Source organism: Psammomys obesus, unplaced genomic scaffold, assembly GCF_907164565.1.
Source record: "Psammomys obesus unplaced genomic scaffold, mPsaObe1.curated_primary_1811, whole genome shotgun sequence".
NCBI classification, from domain to species: domain Eukaryota; kingdom Metazoa; phylum Chordata; class Mammalia; order Rodentia; family Muridae; genus Psammomys; species Psammomys obesus.
The window spans coordinates 107,281-121,631 of NW_026590187.1; the positions used below are offsets into that span (position 1 = coordinate 107,281).

A 14,351-nucleotide genomic window follows, 5' to 3' on the forward strand; every position below is an offset into this window, starting at 1 on the left:
GGTCACCTGCCTAGAATCCCCCAGTGAGGGGCTGGGGTGTGGCTCAGCTACAGAAGCTATCCCCCCCCCCCCCACACACACACACGCACACACGCACAAACCCCCCATTTCTGCAGCTATCCAAAAGCTCCCCTCAACAGGGTTTCTGTTCGGCCCTCTACAGGGCCTCTGCTCTGGCTCTGCTGACCCATGCCCGGCTCCCCATGAAGGCTAGGCGCACTTCCCTGCCCCACCCTCCGCCCTGAAATGTCCTCTTTTCCCCGGGTTAATCCACGGTTTGCCTGTTCCTCGGGGCCCAAGGCCCACAGTGTAAATAAAGGCCTGCGCTCTGTTCCCGCAAGAAGCCATGCAGTGAGCACTTAAGGCCTCGCAGGGAAACAGCGGACGAGCCGGGCTCGCCGTCCAACTCCTCCCCGGGCGGAGGCCGCCAGGGCGGCAGCGCAGGTCTTCCGGCCTGGCTGCTGTCCGCGCACGCCCGGGGACGCGGGCGCAGCGCCCAGGCGGGGCGGGGCGGGGCCCCCGGGGCGGGGGCGGGGCCTCACCCTCATGATGCGCACGTTGTACATGCGCATGAGGCGCTCGTCGCTCTGCTCCGAGCTGTAGATCTCCTTCCGCAGCTTCTCCGCCGCGCGGATGTAGTCCCCCCGCGCGGAGTACACCCACTGCAGGGTCAGCCCGCGGGCCTGTGGGCGAGGCGCCGGCTCAGCCTGACGGCGCGGGGCGGGCACGGGGTGGGGGGACGCGGGGGGCGGGGGCCCTGCGGGCGGGGGCGGGGGGCGGCGGGCCGCGGACCTTGAGGGCCCCCGAGAACTCGTGGAGGTGGGCGAGGTGCCCGAGGACCACGTCCCCGTAGCGGCCGAAGTCGAGCGGCAGCAGGAGGTCGTGGCTCAGGCGCATGAGGAGCAGGCCGGCGAGCTGGGCCACCGCCTGGGCCAGGGCCGGCAGGCGCCCGCGCAGCAGCCGGCGCAGGTTGTCGTACGTGTCCTCCTTGGTGTTCAGGAACGGGTAGGCCCGGTCCTCCTGCGGGGACACGGGCGGGCGCTGGGACGGGGCGGGCCGCCGCGGCCCGGCGCCCCGGGCCAGGGCTGGGGCTCACCTCCGTGAAGGAGAACTCCACCGCCGGGACCCCCGCGAAGGCCGTGAAGGAGTAGGCACTGCTGTCCATGGGCAGGGTTCGAATCCTGCGGCGGGCAGATCGGAGGCCTGTGGGGGATCCGTCTCCCCTCCGTGTCCACCCCCAGGCGTCATGCTCAACTTACACCTCCGCGTCCCAGCTGGCGTTGGTGAACACCACCTGCTCATAGAGCGTCTGCCCGCTGTGGTTAGGGGAGTCCACCTGCGGCAGGACGGGGGTCAGGGGTCAGGCGGGGTCAGGCGCCGCCCTGGGCCGCCCGGCTCTCCCCTCCGCTCCCCTCTTGCCTGCTTCAGGATATTCTCGATGAGGCTGATGAGCAGGGGGCTGGTCTTAGCCTGGAATTTGCCATCTCCTGAAGAGGAGGGAGGGAGGAATGCCGGGCTGAGGGACCGAGTCCCGCCGCAGGGGGACCGCGGCCGTGGGGGACGCGCCGCCCAGCTCACCCAGCACGGAGTGGTCCAGGTTCACGTACACTACGGCTTTGAGGTGGAGCACGCTGAGGTAGCCCTGCGCGGGGGAAGAGCTTGGAGACGGCAGGTCCCCCACCCCCCAGCACCCGTCACAGGCCCCAGAACCCCGAATCACCTCCAGCCACTCCATGGAGCCCACGCTGCCAAAGTCACCTCCGTCCCAGCTGACGAACAAAAGGCTCCTTCGAGGTCTGAACCCTGCGGTGCCCGGGGATGAAACGGTCACCCCCACCCTTCCTCTCCTGAACCCCTCAGGGGAAATGGGAGGTCAGAGGGCAGCCTGCAGGAGTCTGTCCTTGGCCCCCGCCAGCTCAGGTTCTCCAGCCTGCCCTCTCGCTGCCCTTATTTAAGGCAGGGTCACTAGTAGCCCAGGCTAGCCCCAAACTCCCTTATGTGGCAAAAGATGACCCGAAGCTGGCTGTGATGGTGCATGCCTTCCATCCCAGCACTGGGGAGGCAGAGGCGGGCGCTTCTCTGTGAGTTTGAGGCCAGCCTGCTCTATAGAGTGAGTTACAGAACAGCCAGGGCTACACAGAGAAACCCTGTCTGAAAAACAACCAAAAAAAGATGATCTGGGGCTGGAGAGATGGCTCAGCAGTTAAGAGCGCTGGCTGCTCTTCCAGAGGTTCTGAGTTCAATTCCCAGCACCCACATGGCGACTCATAACCATGTATACTGGGATCTGATGCCCTCTTCTGGCCTGCAGGTGACCTATAGACAGAACACCCATCCATCCATGATAAGTAAATAAATTTAAAAAAAGATGATCTGCATCTGCTTCCCCCTCTGGTGCTCTGGTGCAGGGCTAGCGTGGTAGTTGAGTCTGGGTAGTTGAGGGCTGAGCGTACACGCGGCTTTTCCGAGGCGTCTTCACACGAGTGCCGCTTGCTCTGTGCGCGTCTCCTCCGCGCCCCCCCCAACGCGGGGCAGCACGTCCTCTCTCTGCAGTACTGGGCCTTGAACAAGGCTCCTCGTGTCGGGTCGGTGTCCTATGCTGGGCTGTCACCCCACCCACCGCCTTGTTAAAAACTTTTCCTTAATATTTTAGTTGTTTTGTTTCGAAATGGTCTTGCTACGTAGCTCTGACGTGGGAGCCGGGCTGGCTATGGAAGTTACAGCGATCCTCCTGCCTCTACCGCCTGGGTGCTGGGATTACAGGTGTGGCCCACCAAGCCTGGCCAGGCTTGGGGTCTCCCCGTGAAGTCAGAGGTCATCCTGCTCTCCCTTCTAGAGTGCTAAGATCACATCTGTGCACCACCAAGCTTGCTTGCTTGCTTTTTCTCTCTCTCTTTATCTTGTTCTCTTTCTTTCTTGAGACAGGGTCTCTCTGTGTAGCCTTGGCTGTCCTGGAACTCACTCTATAGACCAAGCCGGCCTCGAACTCACAGAGCTCCATCTGCCTCTGCCTGCAGAATACTGGGATAAAGAGCACATGAGGGCGTTTTGTTTTATGAGACAGATACTCATGTAGCCCAGGCTGGCCTAGAACTCATTATGTATTTAGGAATGATTTTGAAGTCTTGGCCATTCTGCCTCAGTCTCCCCAGGCGGGACTTACAGACATGCCTGGCCAACACATGAAAAACTGCCTTTTCGTTTTACACTCGGGGGGGGCCTACGTGTGGACACTGGGGGCCTCTTGGGGACGCTAGTTCTCCCCTACCACGTGGCTGCTGAGGCTCGAGCCCGGGCCTTCGGGTGCACGTGGATGAGGAAATACTGTATTGGTGAAGTTACTCGCCAGAGCCACACTCCGGAGCCTGCGATCGCGGGCGCAGATCCAAGCGCGTCTCCAGTGCGCGCCGCCAGCCACCTTTCCCCGGGCCCAGCGCGGCCGCGGCTGAGCGGGCCTTACCGTTGCTGACCATGGAGGAAAAGGCCTGAACCAGCTCCAGCAGGATCGCCGTGCCCACGGCAGACTTGGCAGCTCCGGGGCCCCACGCGTCCCTCTGCGCGCCGATGACTACATAGTGATCTGAGGAGACAGGCGGAGGGCCCACGTCTTCAGCAGATGTGAGGCCCTGCGTCCCAGGGGCCTCCTCAGCCTCCCAGCCGCTGCCGAGCCGGCCGCCATCACGCCGGAATCCCTGCTGCCAAGACCCAGCCCAGACGCCGCGCACACACACCCACACACTCTTCCCGTGGGTCCCGTCTGGAGGCAGGATCTCGGGTAACCGAGCCCGGCCTAAAGCTTGTGACTGTCCCACCTCCACTTCCTCTCTAGCGCCGGGGCCACCGGTGCAGTTCCTGGCGCCAGCCCCGACTTTCCCATGCCAAACCAGCAAGCTCGCCGCTGGGGACAGTCCACTTGCTCGAGGGTTTTTTGTTTGTTTTGCTTTGTGTTCCACACTGGCCTTGAACTTCTGATCTCCTGCCTGTAGCTGTGTGCCGCCACCCCTGGCTCCTTCCTCTGCTTCATGACAGGGTCCCCAGGCCCAGGCCATGTAGCCGAGGCTAGCCTTCAACTGTTTGTGGGTTTTGTTTTGTTTTGTTAGACAGGGTTTCTCTGTGTAGCCCCGGCTATCCTGGACTCACTTTGTAGGCCAGGCTGGCCTCCAGCTCACAGAGATCCGCCTGCCTCTGCCTTCCCAGTTGCTGGGATTACGGGCTGTGCCACCACGGCCGCCTAGCCCTGAATTTATAATCCTCCTGCTCCCGTCTTCAGCGCTCTTGTGCCCCTGCTCTGATCTCCAGCAGCCTCTTCTCAGGGCTTCCCAGCTCCGCCTGCCTTCGAAGTCTGCAACCCTGGATCCATCTGTCCAGTCTGGCCTTTGCCTGATGCTTGAGTCTCTAGTATCACACCCCCCACACGCAGGGAGCTCACTGCTGAGCCGTACTGCCCATTGGGGGGTTCCTCACTGTCCTCTGTCCCTCATCCCCGTCTCACTCCCGGGCACCGATCCTGCCCTTCTCCGGGGCCTCCTGCACTGGTCCTGGCGGTCAGGGCTGGTGCGGGCCTCCGAAGGGAGCCCGGGGGGGGGGGGCGCTGGGCGGACAGGCCCACCTGGCTCCTCGAAGCCCTCAATGCAGGCGAAGATGTTGCTGATGGGCGTGGACGCCCTGCGGTTGCTGACCACGAGGCGCAGGGCTGGCCCGGGGCCCAGCCGGTAAGGAGAGCCCGAGAGGTGTCCTTGCCATTCCTGCGGAGCCTCGGGGCCCTCGAGCTTCCTGGGGGGAGACGGAGCAGAAAGTCCCAGAGTGGGTCTGCGGCCTAGGGTGCGCCGCCGCTCACGGCCTTCCTCCTCTCTGGCTCACGGCTCTGTACCCTGCTCAAAAGGACAGCGCAGCAGGGCCTGCCTCGGTCAGCGGTGTAAGCTGGGTCCCAGCCAGGTGGAGGCGCACGCCTGTGATCCCAGCACTCGGGAGGCAGAGGCAGGCGGATCGCCAGCCTGAGCTGCAGAGCAAGTCCAGGACAGGGCTACAGAGAAACCCAGGCTTCACAACAAAGGGCCCTGTCCTGTGTAAGGTCCTAGCATTTGTGGGTGTACCAGAGGAAGGGGCCAGTAAAAGGTGTGGCCACCTGAAAGGCCGCCTCTTTCTCGTGTGTGCACGTGTACAAGCGTGTGGAAATGTGTGTGCACGTGTGTGTAGAGGCCAGGGGCCAACTGTGCATCTTGCCCTCGGGTGCAAACCACTTTTTAAAAAGTTTACGTTTTCTTATTTTCTGTGTATGAGTGTGCGTGTGAGCCTCAGGGTGCGTGTGGAGGCCAGAGGACAGCATGGGGGCCTGTCCTTGCTGAGTGTGAGACTTGGGATGGTCTTTAGCTTGCAGCCAGGCCTCTACCCACTGAGGCATCTGGCTAGGACACCGGTTTTTGTTTTTGTTTACAGGGTTTCTCTGTGTAGCCCTGGCTGTTCTGACTCACTCTGTAGATCAGGCTGGCCTCGAACTCACAGAGACCCGCCGGCCTCTGCCTCCCGAGTGCTGGGATCACGGGTGTGTGTCACCGTGCCCCGGCCATGGCTAAAACACCTCGTTTTGTTGTTCTTTCTTTTGACAGGATCTGCCCTTGGCCTGAAGCACACTCATTTGCCTACGCTAGATGCCAGCGAGCTTCAGGGGCCTCTGCCTCTCCCGGGCTGGAAGTACATGCACTTGGGCGTTGTTTCATTTTTGGTTTGGTTTTGTTTTTCAAGACAGGGTTTCTCTGTGTAGCCCTGGCTGTCCTGGAACTCGCTCTCTGTATAGACCAGGCTGGCCCTCAACTCAGAGATCCACCTGCCTCTGCCTCCCTGAGTGCTGGGGTTAAAGGTCGGGCATTTTGTTTTGTTTGTTTTCAACATGGCTTCATTCTAACCGTAGGCAATTCCCTGACACAGCTAACTCTCCACGCTCAGGTCCCCGTCACCGAAGGAAGCCCAGAGCTAGCCTCAGCTCCCACCCTCTGTCCTGTCTCCCCCGCCCTGCTACCGGAGCAAGCGGCCGGCGATGTCCGCACTGATGGGCTGGGCGGGGATGCCGGGAAGGCCTGACGATTCTACTGGAGGAAACTGGGTCTGATTGAAGGAAGGAAAGCCAGGCGTGTAAGGGTCTCCAGTCCCCAGGTGCACCTAGAAAGGAGGGGTGCCCACTCTGAGACCGTGGCCTGCTTGTGCGTCCCGGGCCCCAGGGAGGTGAGCTCTGGCTCCCCAAACTCACGTGTCCGTACACAGCCTGGTGGCTGGACAGGCCTGGCTTGTGAGGGTCCTGGGAGAAGTCTGCTGGGTCAGGGTAGATCAGCACTCCTCGGGCCCCGAAGTCCTGCGCAACGGCTACCTGGGGGAGGCCAGAGAGGCCAGCAAAGGTCAAACGACCCCCTCACCTGCAGCTGCGGTCCCCAAGGGACCATGTGTGGCTGGCACACCTCCCTCGGTGCCTCTGCAGCATGTAAAATCCCTGCTTGAGGCTGGAGGGACGGCTTGGAGGTTAAGAGCACTGACTGTTCTCCCGAAGGTCCGGAGTTCAATTCCCAGCACCCACATGGTGGCTCACAGCCATCTGTAGTGAGATCTGGTGCCCTCTTTTGGCCTGCAGGCAGAATACTATATAAGTAAATAAGTAATAAAGCTTACTTTAAAGCGACCCTCTGTGGGTAACTCCTCAGGGCACCTGGCACCCGTCTGGCCTCCATAAGTGCTCTACACCACATCAGAAGCCAGGTGTTTCACTTGGAAACACATGTCCTTCCTTACTCGTGTGTCAGGGTCCGCTTTCGGGGTCGGTTCTCACCTCGTGGCCCCAGAGCTTGAATTCAGGCTTGCTAGTAAGAGCCCTGGTTCCCCGAGCTGTCTCCCCGGCTCTCTAGTTTGGTTTTTAAGATGGAATCTCACGAATTCCCGCCGGGGTTTAAATTCTTTATGTGGTGGAAAACGACTTTAACCCCCATCCTGCTGCCTCTTCCACTGGGAGCAGTGAAATACAGACCTTTCTTCTGTGTGTGTGTGGGGGGGGGGGGGGGGCTGGCCATCCTGGCACTGGCTCTCTAGACCATGCAACGTTTTCTTAAAATGTGCCTGACTTTTCTGTTCTCGGTCCCTCCCACAGAGACGCGCCCGTTCCCCGGCCCCGGCCCTCACCTTCTGGGCGAAGCTGGTCCCCCCAACTCTCACTAGCAGGAGGCTGCCTGCCGGCTCCACGCCCTTGCTCTTCAGGCCCTGCAAGTCCTCGGGCCGCCCGTAGTGGGCGTACAGCAGCCTGCCCTGGGGACGGGGTCTGTGAGGCGAGGCGCAGGGCGGCACCCGCGCCGCGGGGACGGGCTCCCCGGGAACCTCACCGTGGCGCTCCCCGTGGCGCTGTAGGGGCAGTAGACCTCCGGGTCCTCCAGCGGCAGCTGCTCCTGGGCGCTCCCCGCCGCGTCCGCCCAGTGCAGGGTGTTGGGGTGGGCCCTGAGGGTGGGCAGGGTGAGCACGCGGGCTGCGCGACCCCGCAACCCCTCCTCGCGTCCCCGACTCACGGGTCCGGGAACTGAAGGCCCACGTAGTGCGTGTCGGTCCACACGTGGTCCAGCTTCTGGCGCGAGAGCGTGCTGAGGATGTCTTGGACCAGGGTGGCCATCCTGGCCGAGCCGGCCACGCGCTCCCGGAGGCTGGTCAGCCTGAGCAGGGGGACAGCACGCTGGAGGGGGCCCTACCCGGCCTCCGAAAGGCGAGGGGTAAACGCAGGCCCCGAATGGCGTCTATCTGTCCGAGGCCAGCCTCGAACTCGGGTGAAACCGCTTGGGAGGAGGCGGGGGGGGGGGGGGGGGGGCCTGCCTGGGCCTCACCCTGCGCCAGCTTCCACTGTCGTCACCTAAAGTGGCCTGCCCCCCCCCCACCTGCTGCCTCGCGTGGGCTGTTACCTTTGCGTTTGCCACAGCAGCCTGGCCTTGGCAAACCTGGCCACTCGCGGGAGGGCGTACATATCTGCGAGCCACGGCAGGGTTCCTCACCTCCAGCCTGGGCGCCTGGTTCTCCAACTCCCTTTCCAGCCTCCCTCCTTCCCCTTCTCCCTCCTTCCCTCCCTCCCTTTTTCCCTGTCTCCCATCCTCATTCCCTCCTTCCTTCCTCTCTTCTTCCCTCCCTCCCTCCCTCCCTCCCTCCCTCCCTCCCTCCCTCCCACCTGAGGGAGTCTGGGCCATCATTGTACCCCTGAGCTACAGGCAGTCACCGCAGAGCCCTTTACACCTTGTTGTTGCTGTGTCTTTTAGTCAAGGCTATGCTGAGTTGCCGAGGCTAGCCACAGCCTCACTTGAACTCCAGCTAGGCACAGGCACAGAACCTCCTCTGCTTTAGCTTCCCAAATAACTAGGATTGCCAGCCTCCGCCACCAGGCCCAGCCAAAGCAGTCAGTCCCACAGAGCCGGAGACTGACCGGGAGATTGGTCAGCACATCCTGCAGTGTCCCGAACCCCATCTGCTTTCTTTCTTCAAGCCTGCCCTCCCTCCCTCCTCCGTGTGTGCGTGTGTATCTGTGTGTGTGGGGTCTGGCCCATATGTTCGCACACAGCAGACATGGCGCGTTTGGGGCCTTCATCCTCACTGTACTTGGCGGTCTGTCTGTCTTTCTTGGCTCCCATTTCCAGAGCTTTCAGTCTTTTTTATTCCTTCCTAGGTTGTAGAGGGTGTGAAATTAGGAGAATTCAGCAGCAGGTAGCTCTACCCATTTCCTGGCTTTCATAAGATTTTTTGGGGGTGTGTGGGGGCATGACACAGTCTTATTTGTCCTTGAAGACATTATGCGGGGAAGGATGGCCCTGAACTCCCGATCCTCCTGTTCCTGCACCACACTTAGTTTATAACGTGGGAACCATGCTTGGTTGAGTTCCCTGTCACCCAAGCTGTCTCCCCAGCCTCAGACTGGAGGCCTTTGAGCAGGGTAAAGCCATCTTTTCTGAGCAAGTTCCCAGGAGTGTCAAAAGCTACACCGCAGTCACGCTTGGCAAAGAAACCCAAGTCTCCAAATCACTAAACAAATATTAAAGATGTATTAGCTCAGTTGGCTCTTGAGTGCAGAGAAGGAGGAGGAAAACCCAGTACACAGCATCCCAGAACTTAGGAGGCTGAAGCAGGAGGACCTCAAGTCTGGGGCCAGCCCGGGCTACGTCTCAGAAAAGCCAACCCTAAAGCAAATCAATTCAAACAGACAGAGTCTGCCGGCAAGCGCAGGGCCCCAAGCGCAGGGCCCCAGGCGCAGCCCAGAACTGAAAACAAATTTCTTTTAGAAGGCCGGTGAGATGGCTCAGCGGGCAAATGGTGCTTGCGGCCAAGCCCGAGGACCTGGGTTCAATCCCTGGGATCCTCTGACCGTCACAGGTCACAGCACCACACTCCTAAATGATGCGAAATAACCGCCAAGAACGAAAGAAAGGAACCCGAGGAGGGGAAGAGCAATGTGGTTGCCGCAGTGCATGCCGGGAAACTATTTCAAACTTGTTTTTTCACCCATTCCTCATTACCTTTTCACTACATAAAACAAAATATAAGTGTCGTTTATTTTTACAAATCACTTATGTTTTGAGATGGGGCTGTGCGCCCCAGGCTAGCCTCCAGTTCACTATGTCAACGATGACGCTGCTCAGGCACCTGCCTCCAGAGGCTGGGTTTGAGGCACACGCCGCCAGGCCTGGGCCCTCTGCTTCTGTCCACCCAGCCGCCCATCTGAACAAGCCTCCCTCCATGTCCCAGGTCCTCGGAGGAAGCTGGCACCGGGCTGGGCGGCAGCCGTCCTACCTGATGGTGTCCTCCAGGCGCGCCTCCCCGAGGAACCGAAGAAACATGGCCTGGAGATCGCTCCAGTACAGCCTGCCCTGGCGGGAGTCGAGGCCCAGCTCAGCGTCCTCGCTGACCACCACCACGGAGTCCCCGCACGCCTGGCAGGACCCTCGGAAGGCCACGTAGCCCAGGAGGAAGGCTGGCGGTGGTCAGATGGGGTTCTTTTGAGCTCTCCTCGGCTGACCCCAGAAGTCCCGCAGCCCCGGGGCAGGGGGGAGACTCACCCCCCGTGAAGACCAGCAGCGAGGTCAGGACCACGTAGGGCGCCGACTTGCGCCCCACTGCGGCCCAGGGGATGGGAGCTGACCGCCCCAGACCGGACCCCAAGGCCTCAGGGCCTTTGAGTTCCATGGAGCAGGACAGGGCAGGCAGCTCGGCCACTCCCTCCTCTTCCTCCTCCAGGGGCCCCAGATGAGGGCCCTCCACGCGCCGGTAGATGGTCTGAGAGGGTCCTGGGGGCCAGCGTTGCTGTGTGGGCGGGGAGGTGGGCGTGGGGTTAGGGAAGGGGGCGCGGGCCGGCGGAGGGCTAGCTAAGCGCGCTGTCGCTGACCTGGGCAGGGTGGGCGCTCCAGGAGGGAGGCTGGAGGGGAGGGGCCTGAGGGACGAGCGCCCACCGCGGACCCCCCAGGGCGCGCCCCGCCGGTCTTACCGCGCTCTGCAGCACGCCCCGCAGCCGCTCCATGCTGGGCCCGCCTCACCCTGCAAGCCCCCCCAGGGATAAACCGTTTGTGGGAGCGCCAGAGGGCCCCTTATCAGCTCTGGCAGGCAGCCTGAGCCCAGGCCGGCCCTCACCCCTCATAAGGGAGGGGGCGCAGTCTGGCCTCCCCCCAGCCGTCCAGACGTGCCCCTGGCTCCCGCTAGCCGCCAATCCTTCTACGAACCCCACTGCTGCCGCTGACCGCAAAATGATCAATTTTTTTTCAACCTGAGGGCAGACTTTGACCACCTGAGTTCCCGGCACAGGTGGGGGAGGGTGGACGTGGGGAGCGCGCTCCTTTCCGCGATTCCACCCTCCCGGTGTCCTTGGGGAAAGTCCCAGCCCCTTCCCTCCCCCCGCAGCTGGTTTTCAGGTTCCCCAGCACACAGCCTCGCTGTGACCCCCTCGCTGCTCCTCCCGCCCCGCCCCGCCTCAGGCTCCAAGCCGCTGGCATCCGAGTGGCGGGACTCGGTGGCTTAGGCTGCGCATAAAGCTGTCTGTCTGTCTGTCTGTCTGGAATCTGTTTGGGAAGAAGGGCTGTGAGTGAGGTAAAGGGTCAGAAGAACCCGCTGAGTTGGTCCTGGGGTCGGGCGTCCTCCTCACCCTCAGGGGAGGCAGAAAGAGCCCGGCCAAGCCACCGTCCTCCCCAGCACCTCCTGGGCCCCTGAGGACTTCACTGGGTGTTTCTCCTCGGGGGTCTCCGACCTCTGAGCACTTGATCAAGAGCCACAGCCTCAGTTTACCTTCCAGTTCCCGCCTAGCGGCGCAGAGGATACCAGGACCTGCGGCGCTGAGCGGGAGATTCAGGGTCCACCTCACCCTCCCTCCGGGGCCCCTCGGAAGCTGCAGGTGCTACCAGGTCCAGAACGGTCTGAGCGGTGGGGCTCACCGGCACCCAGGCCCTGCCTCGCGCCGCAGCCGAGTCCCGGGCGGGAAGACGCAGCGGCCAAGCCTGCCTTAGCAACAGGTGCCTGGAGGTCGTGGACCCGGCTGCCCGGGACCCGAAGCCTTGCTGAGGCCACACCCACTGCAGCCCGCCCCATCGCCGTAGCCCCGCCCCACACCACGGCCCCGCCCCACACCATGGCCCCGCCTCGGCCAGAAGCCCCGCCCATCGCGATAACCCCGCCCCTCCCCACACCACGGCCCCGCCCCATCGCCGTAGCCCCGCCCCACGCCATGGCCACGCCTCGGCCAGCAGCCCCGCCCATCGCGATAACCCCGCCCCGCCCAGCAGCCCCGCCCCGCACCACGGCCCCGCCCATCGCCGTAGCCCGCCCCGCCCAACAGTCCCGCCCATCACCATAGCCCCGCCGCACACCATGGCCCCGCCCCGCAGCCCCGCCTCGGCCAACAGCCCCGCCCATCGCCGTAGCCCCCACCCTGACTCGAGATGGCCCCGCCCCGCACGGTAGCCCCGCCCCCGCAGTCCTTCCCAGGAGCAGCCCTGAGCGCCACAGCGTGGCTCATCAGAGTCCTCCCGGCCTGTCCCTTCCAGAGTCCCGACCCCGCGGAACCCTAAGAGTATCGGTCTGGCATCTCCCCCGACTCCCGCGCCCCGCTCCCGACCCCCAAGGAGGTCAGATTCTTTCTATTTTCTTAAAAGGCTTTTATTCTTTCAACTCAGAAACAGCGGTCTAAGAAGACGCGGTTAAGAGAGAGGGCAAGGGGAAACGGAGGGTTCAGCGCTTCCGGATTCCTGGCTGGCAGACCGCCCCTCGGGCGTCTCCCCAAACGCCGCGGAGGGGCGGGGGCAGCCTCAGGGGCACTTCCGCTCCACGCACTGCTTCCCCCCCTCCTCGTATTCCTGCTTGGAGATCCACATCTGCTGGAATGTTCCCTGGAAGAGGCAAGACCAGCTGCGGGTAGCCTTGGGGTCACCCCACACCCTCTACGCCGCCACACCCCTTCTTCCTCCTTGCCTCCTCCCGGCTGAGCGACTGTAGGCTGCGCTGCCACCGAGCCACACCCAGCCCCTCACTGGGGGACTCTAGGCAGGGGCTACACCACTGAGCCACACCCAGCCCCTCACTGGGGGACTCTAGGCAGGGGCTCTACCACTGAGCCACACCCCCAGCCCCTCACTGGGGGACTCTAGGCAGATGACCACTGAGTCACACCCCAGCCCCTCACTGGGGAACTCTAGGCAGGGGCTCTACCACCGAGCCACACCCAGCCCCTCACTGGGGGATTCTAGGCAGGGGCTACACCACTGAGCCACACCCAGCCCCTCACTGGGGGATTCTAGGCAGGGGCTCTACCACTGAGCCACACCCCAGCCCCTCACTGGGGGACTATAGGCAGGGGCTCTACCACTGAGCCAAACCCCCAGCCCCTCACTGGGGGACTATAGGCAGGTGACCACTGAGCCACACCCCAGCCCCTCACTGCGGGATTCTAGGCAGGTGCTCTACCACTGAGCCACACCCCAGCCCCTTATTGGGAGATTAAAATTCTTTCGTGCATTGTATTTGTGCCTGCTTCTGCTGTGCGTGATGATTGACCTACGAGAACATATGGAGGACAGAGGGCAGGGTTTGCCACTGCGTAATGGAGGCCAATCAGCTTGCATCTCCTCCGATCATGGGAAGAGTGCTCAGATTATAGACAAAGCTCTCATGAGCTGCTTTTTGTGGGCTCTGGGGATCTGAACTCACGCCCACACACTTGTGAGGAGGGTGTCTTGCTGCTTTCTTGCCTTTTGTTTTGACAAAGGAAGGTCTGAGTTGCCTGGGCTGACCTTGAGATCTTCCTGCCTCCCCTCCCGGAGTAGCTGGGGTTACGCCTCTGTGCCCAGCCAGCGTCTCCATCACCATTCTGACACCGCCTGGCACCTGGCTGCCACCCCGCCCTGCTGCTCCGCAGGAGTCCTGTCCTGTGTCCTCATGGATGGCTGCTCCGGCGTCTCCGGCTCACCAAGCAGCTTTCCCGGGCAACCTCATTTGTCCCTGCCACTCCACAGTCTCTCGTCCCAGACTCAGACACCCAGCAGTATCTTGGCTTCTTCCTTGACCTTAAACTCCCTATGCCCACAGCTGAGACCATCATCTTCCCTCCCTCTCCTCTGCTCCCCTCTCCTGCCCCTTCTGTCCTCCCTTCCTTTCCTTCTATTCCCCTTCTTTTTTCTTTCCCATTCTCTTCCTTTTCCCCAGCCCCTGCTTTGTCTTTCTCTCATGTAGCACAGGCTGGCCTTGAACTCTGTGAAGCTGAAAACATGAGCTCTATCCCCAAAACCCACATAAGAAGGTCTGGGCATGATGGGATGCACTTTTAATCCCTGGAGCTAGGAGACAGGCACGAGTCTGGTGCTCACAGGCCATCCCGTTTCTCCTGCTCTGCACACTGCACTCTCTCCAAAACATTTTCCTCCCCGGGCTAGGGTCATGTCTCGGCGAGGGGCTAGCTTTACAAGAGCCAGGATGTGAGTTCAGCCTCGTGAATGCGGGTAGAGACCATCTCAGGGGCCGGAGGCTGGGCTCACAGGGAGGCAGCCGAGGGCTGGGGGGGTGACTCCCAGAACAGCGCGGACCTCAGAAAAGCAAGCCGAAGCTGCCCGCGTTCTCTGGTGACCGGGGCTTGCTGCGTAGGCCAGGCCAGCCCTGAACTGAGGTCCTCCTGCCTCAGCCTGTCTAGCGCTGGCTCTCACGACTAGGCACGTGTGTTGGATAAAAGTGGGCAGCCTTCGGGTCTCCCCGTCAGTCAGCGCGGCCCTTCGGGTCTCCCCGTCAGTCAGCGCGGCCCCTCCCTTCGGGCCTCCCCGTCAGCGCGGCCCTTCCCTTCGGGCCTCCCCGTCAGTCAGCGCGGCCCTTCGGCTCTCCCC

At 62.3% G+C, this 14,351-nt stretch overlaps 2 protein-coding genes across 6 annotated transcripts in view; both read right to left on the reverse strand.

Moving 5' to 3' along the window:
* Tfr2 (transferrin receptor 2) overlaps positions 1-11,543 on the reverse strand; it is a 13,767-nt gene extending 2,224 nt beyond the window's left edge. Inside the window, exons 1-18 of one of the 5 annotated variants that reach the window (XM_055606656.1) lie at positions 11,421-11,543; positions 10,484-10,533; positions 10,059-10,302; positions 9,793-9,973; positions 7,539-7,679; positions 7,359-7,470; positions 7,162-7,284; positions 6,245-6,361; positions 6,017-6,156; positions 4,610-4,773; positions 3,461-3,580; positions 1,721-1,803; positions 1,579-1,642; positions 1,420-1,487; positions 1,260-1,336; positions 1,097-1,181; positions 793-1,020; positions 543-683 (exon numbers count right to left, since the gene is read on the reverse strand). In XM_055606656.1, the coding sequence (XP_055462631.1) occupies positions 543-683; positions 793-1,020; positions 1,097-1,181; positions 1,260-1,336; positions 1,420-1,487; positions 1,579-1,642; positions 1,721-1,803; positions 3,461-3,580; positions 4,610-4,773; positions 6,017-6,156; positions 6,245-6,361; positions 7,162-7,284; positions 7,359-7,470; positions 7,539-7,679; positions 9,793-9,973; positions 10,059-10,302; positions 10,484-10,516 (2,121 nt within the window). In that variant the 5' untranslated portion in view covers positions 10,517-10,533; positions 11,421-11,543. Of the gene's footprint in view, positions 1-542; positions 684-792; positions 1,021-1,096; positions 1,182-1,259; positions 1,337-1,419; positions 1,488-1,578; positions 1,643-1,720; positions 1,804-3,460; positions 3,581-4,609; positions 4,774-6,016; positions 6,157-6,244; positions 6,362-7,161; positions 7,285-7,358; positions 7,471-7,538; positions 7,680-9,792; positions 9,974-10,058; positions 10,303-10,483; positions 10,534-10,626 lie in introns of all 5 variants that reach the window. The other 4 variants (XM_055606653.1, XM_055606655.1, XM_055606654.1 and 1 more) reach the window with 4 other exon arrangements.
* Positions 11,544-12,290: 747 nt separating this feature from the next.
* Actl6b (actin like 6B) overlaps positions 12,291-14,351 on the reverse strand; it is a gene marked incomplete at its 5' end in the record, with an annotated part of 15,091 nt that continues 13,030 nt past the window's right edge. The window contains one exon of the mRNA XM_055606670.1: positions 12,291-12,371. Coding sequence (XP_055462645.1) covers positions 12,291-12,371 — 81 coding nt within the window. The remainder of the gene's footprint in view (positions 12,372-14,351) is intronic.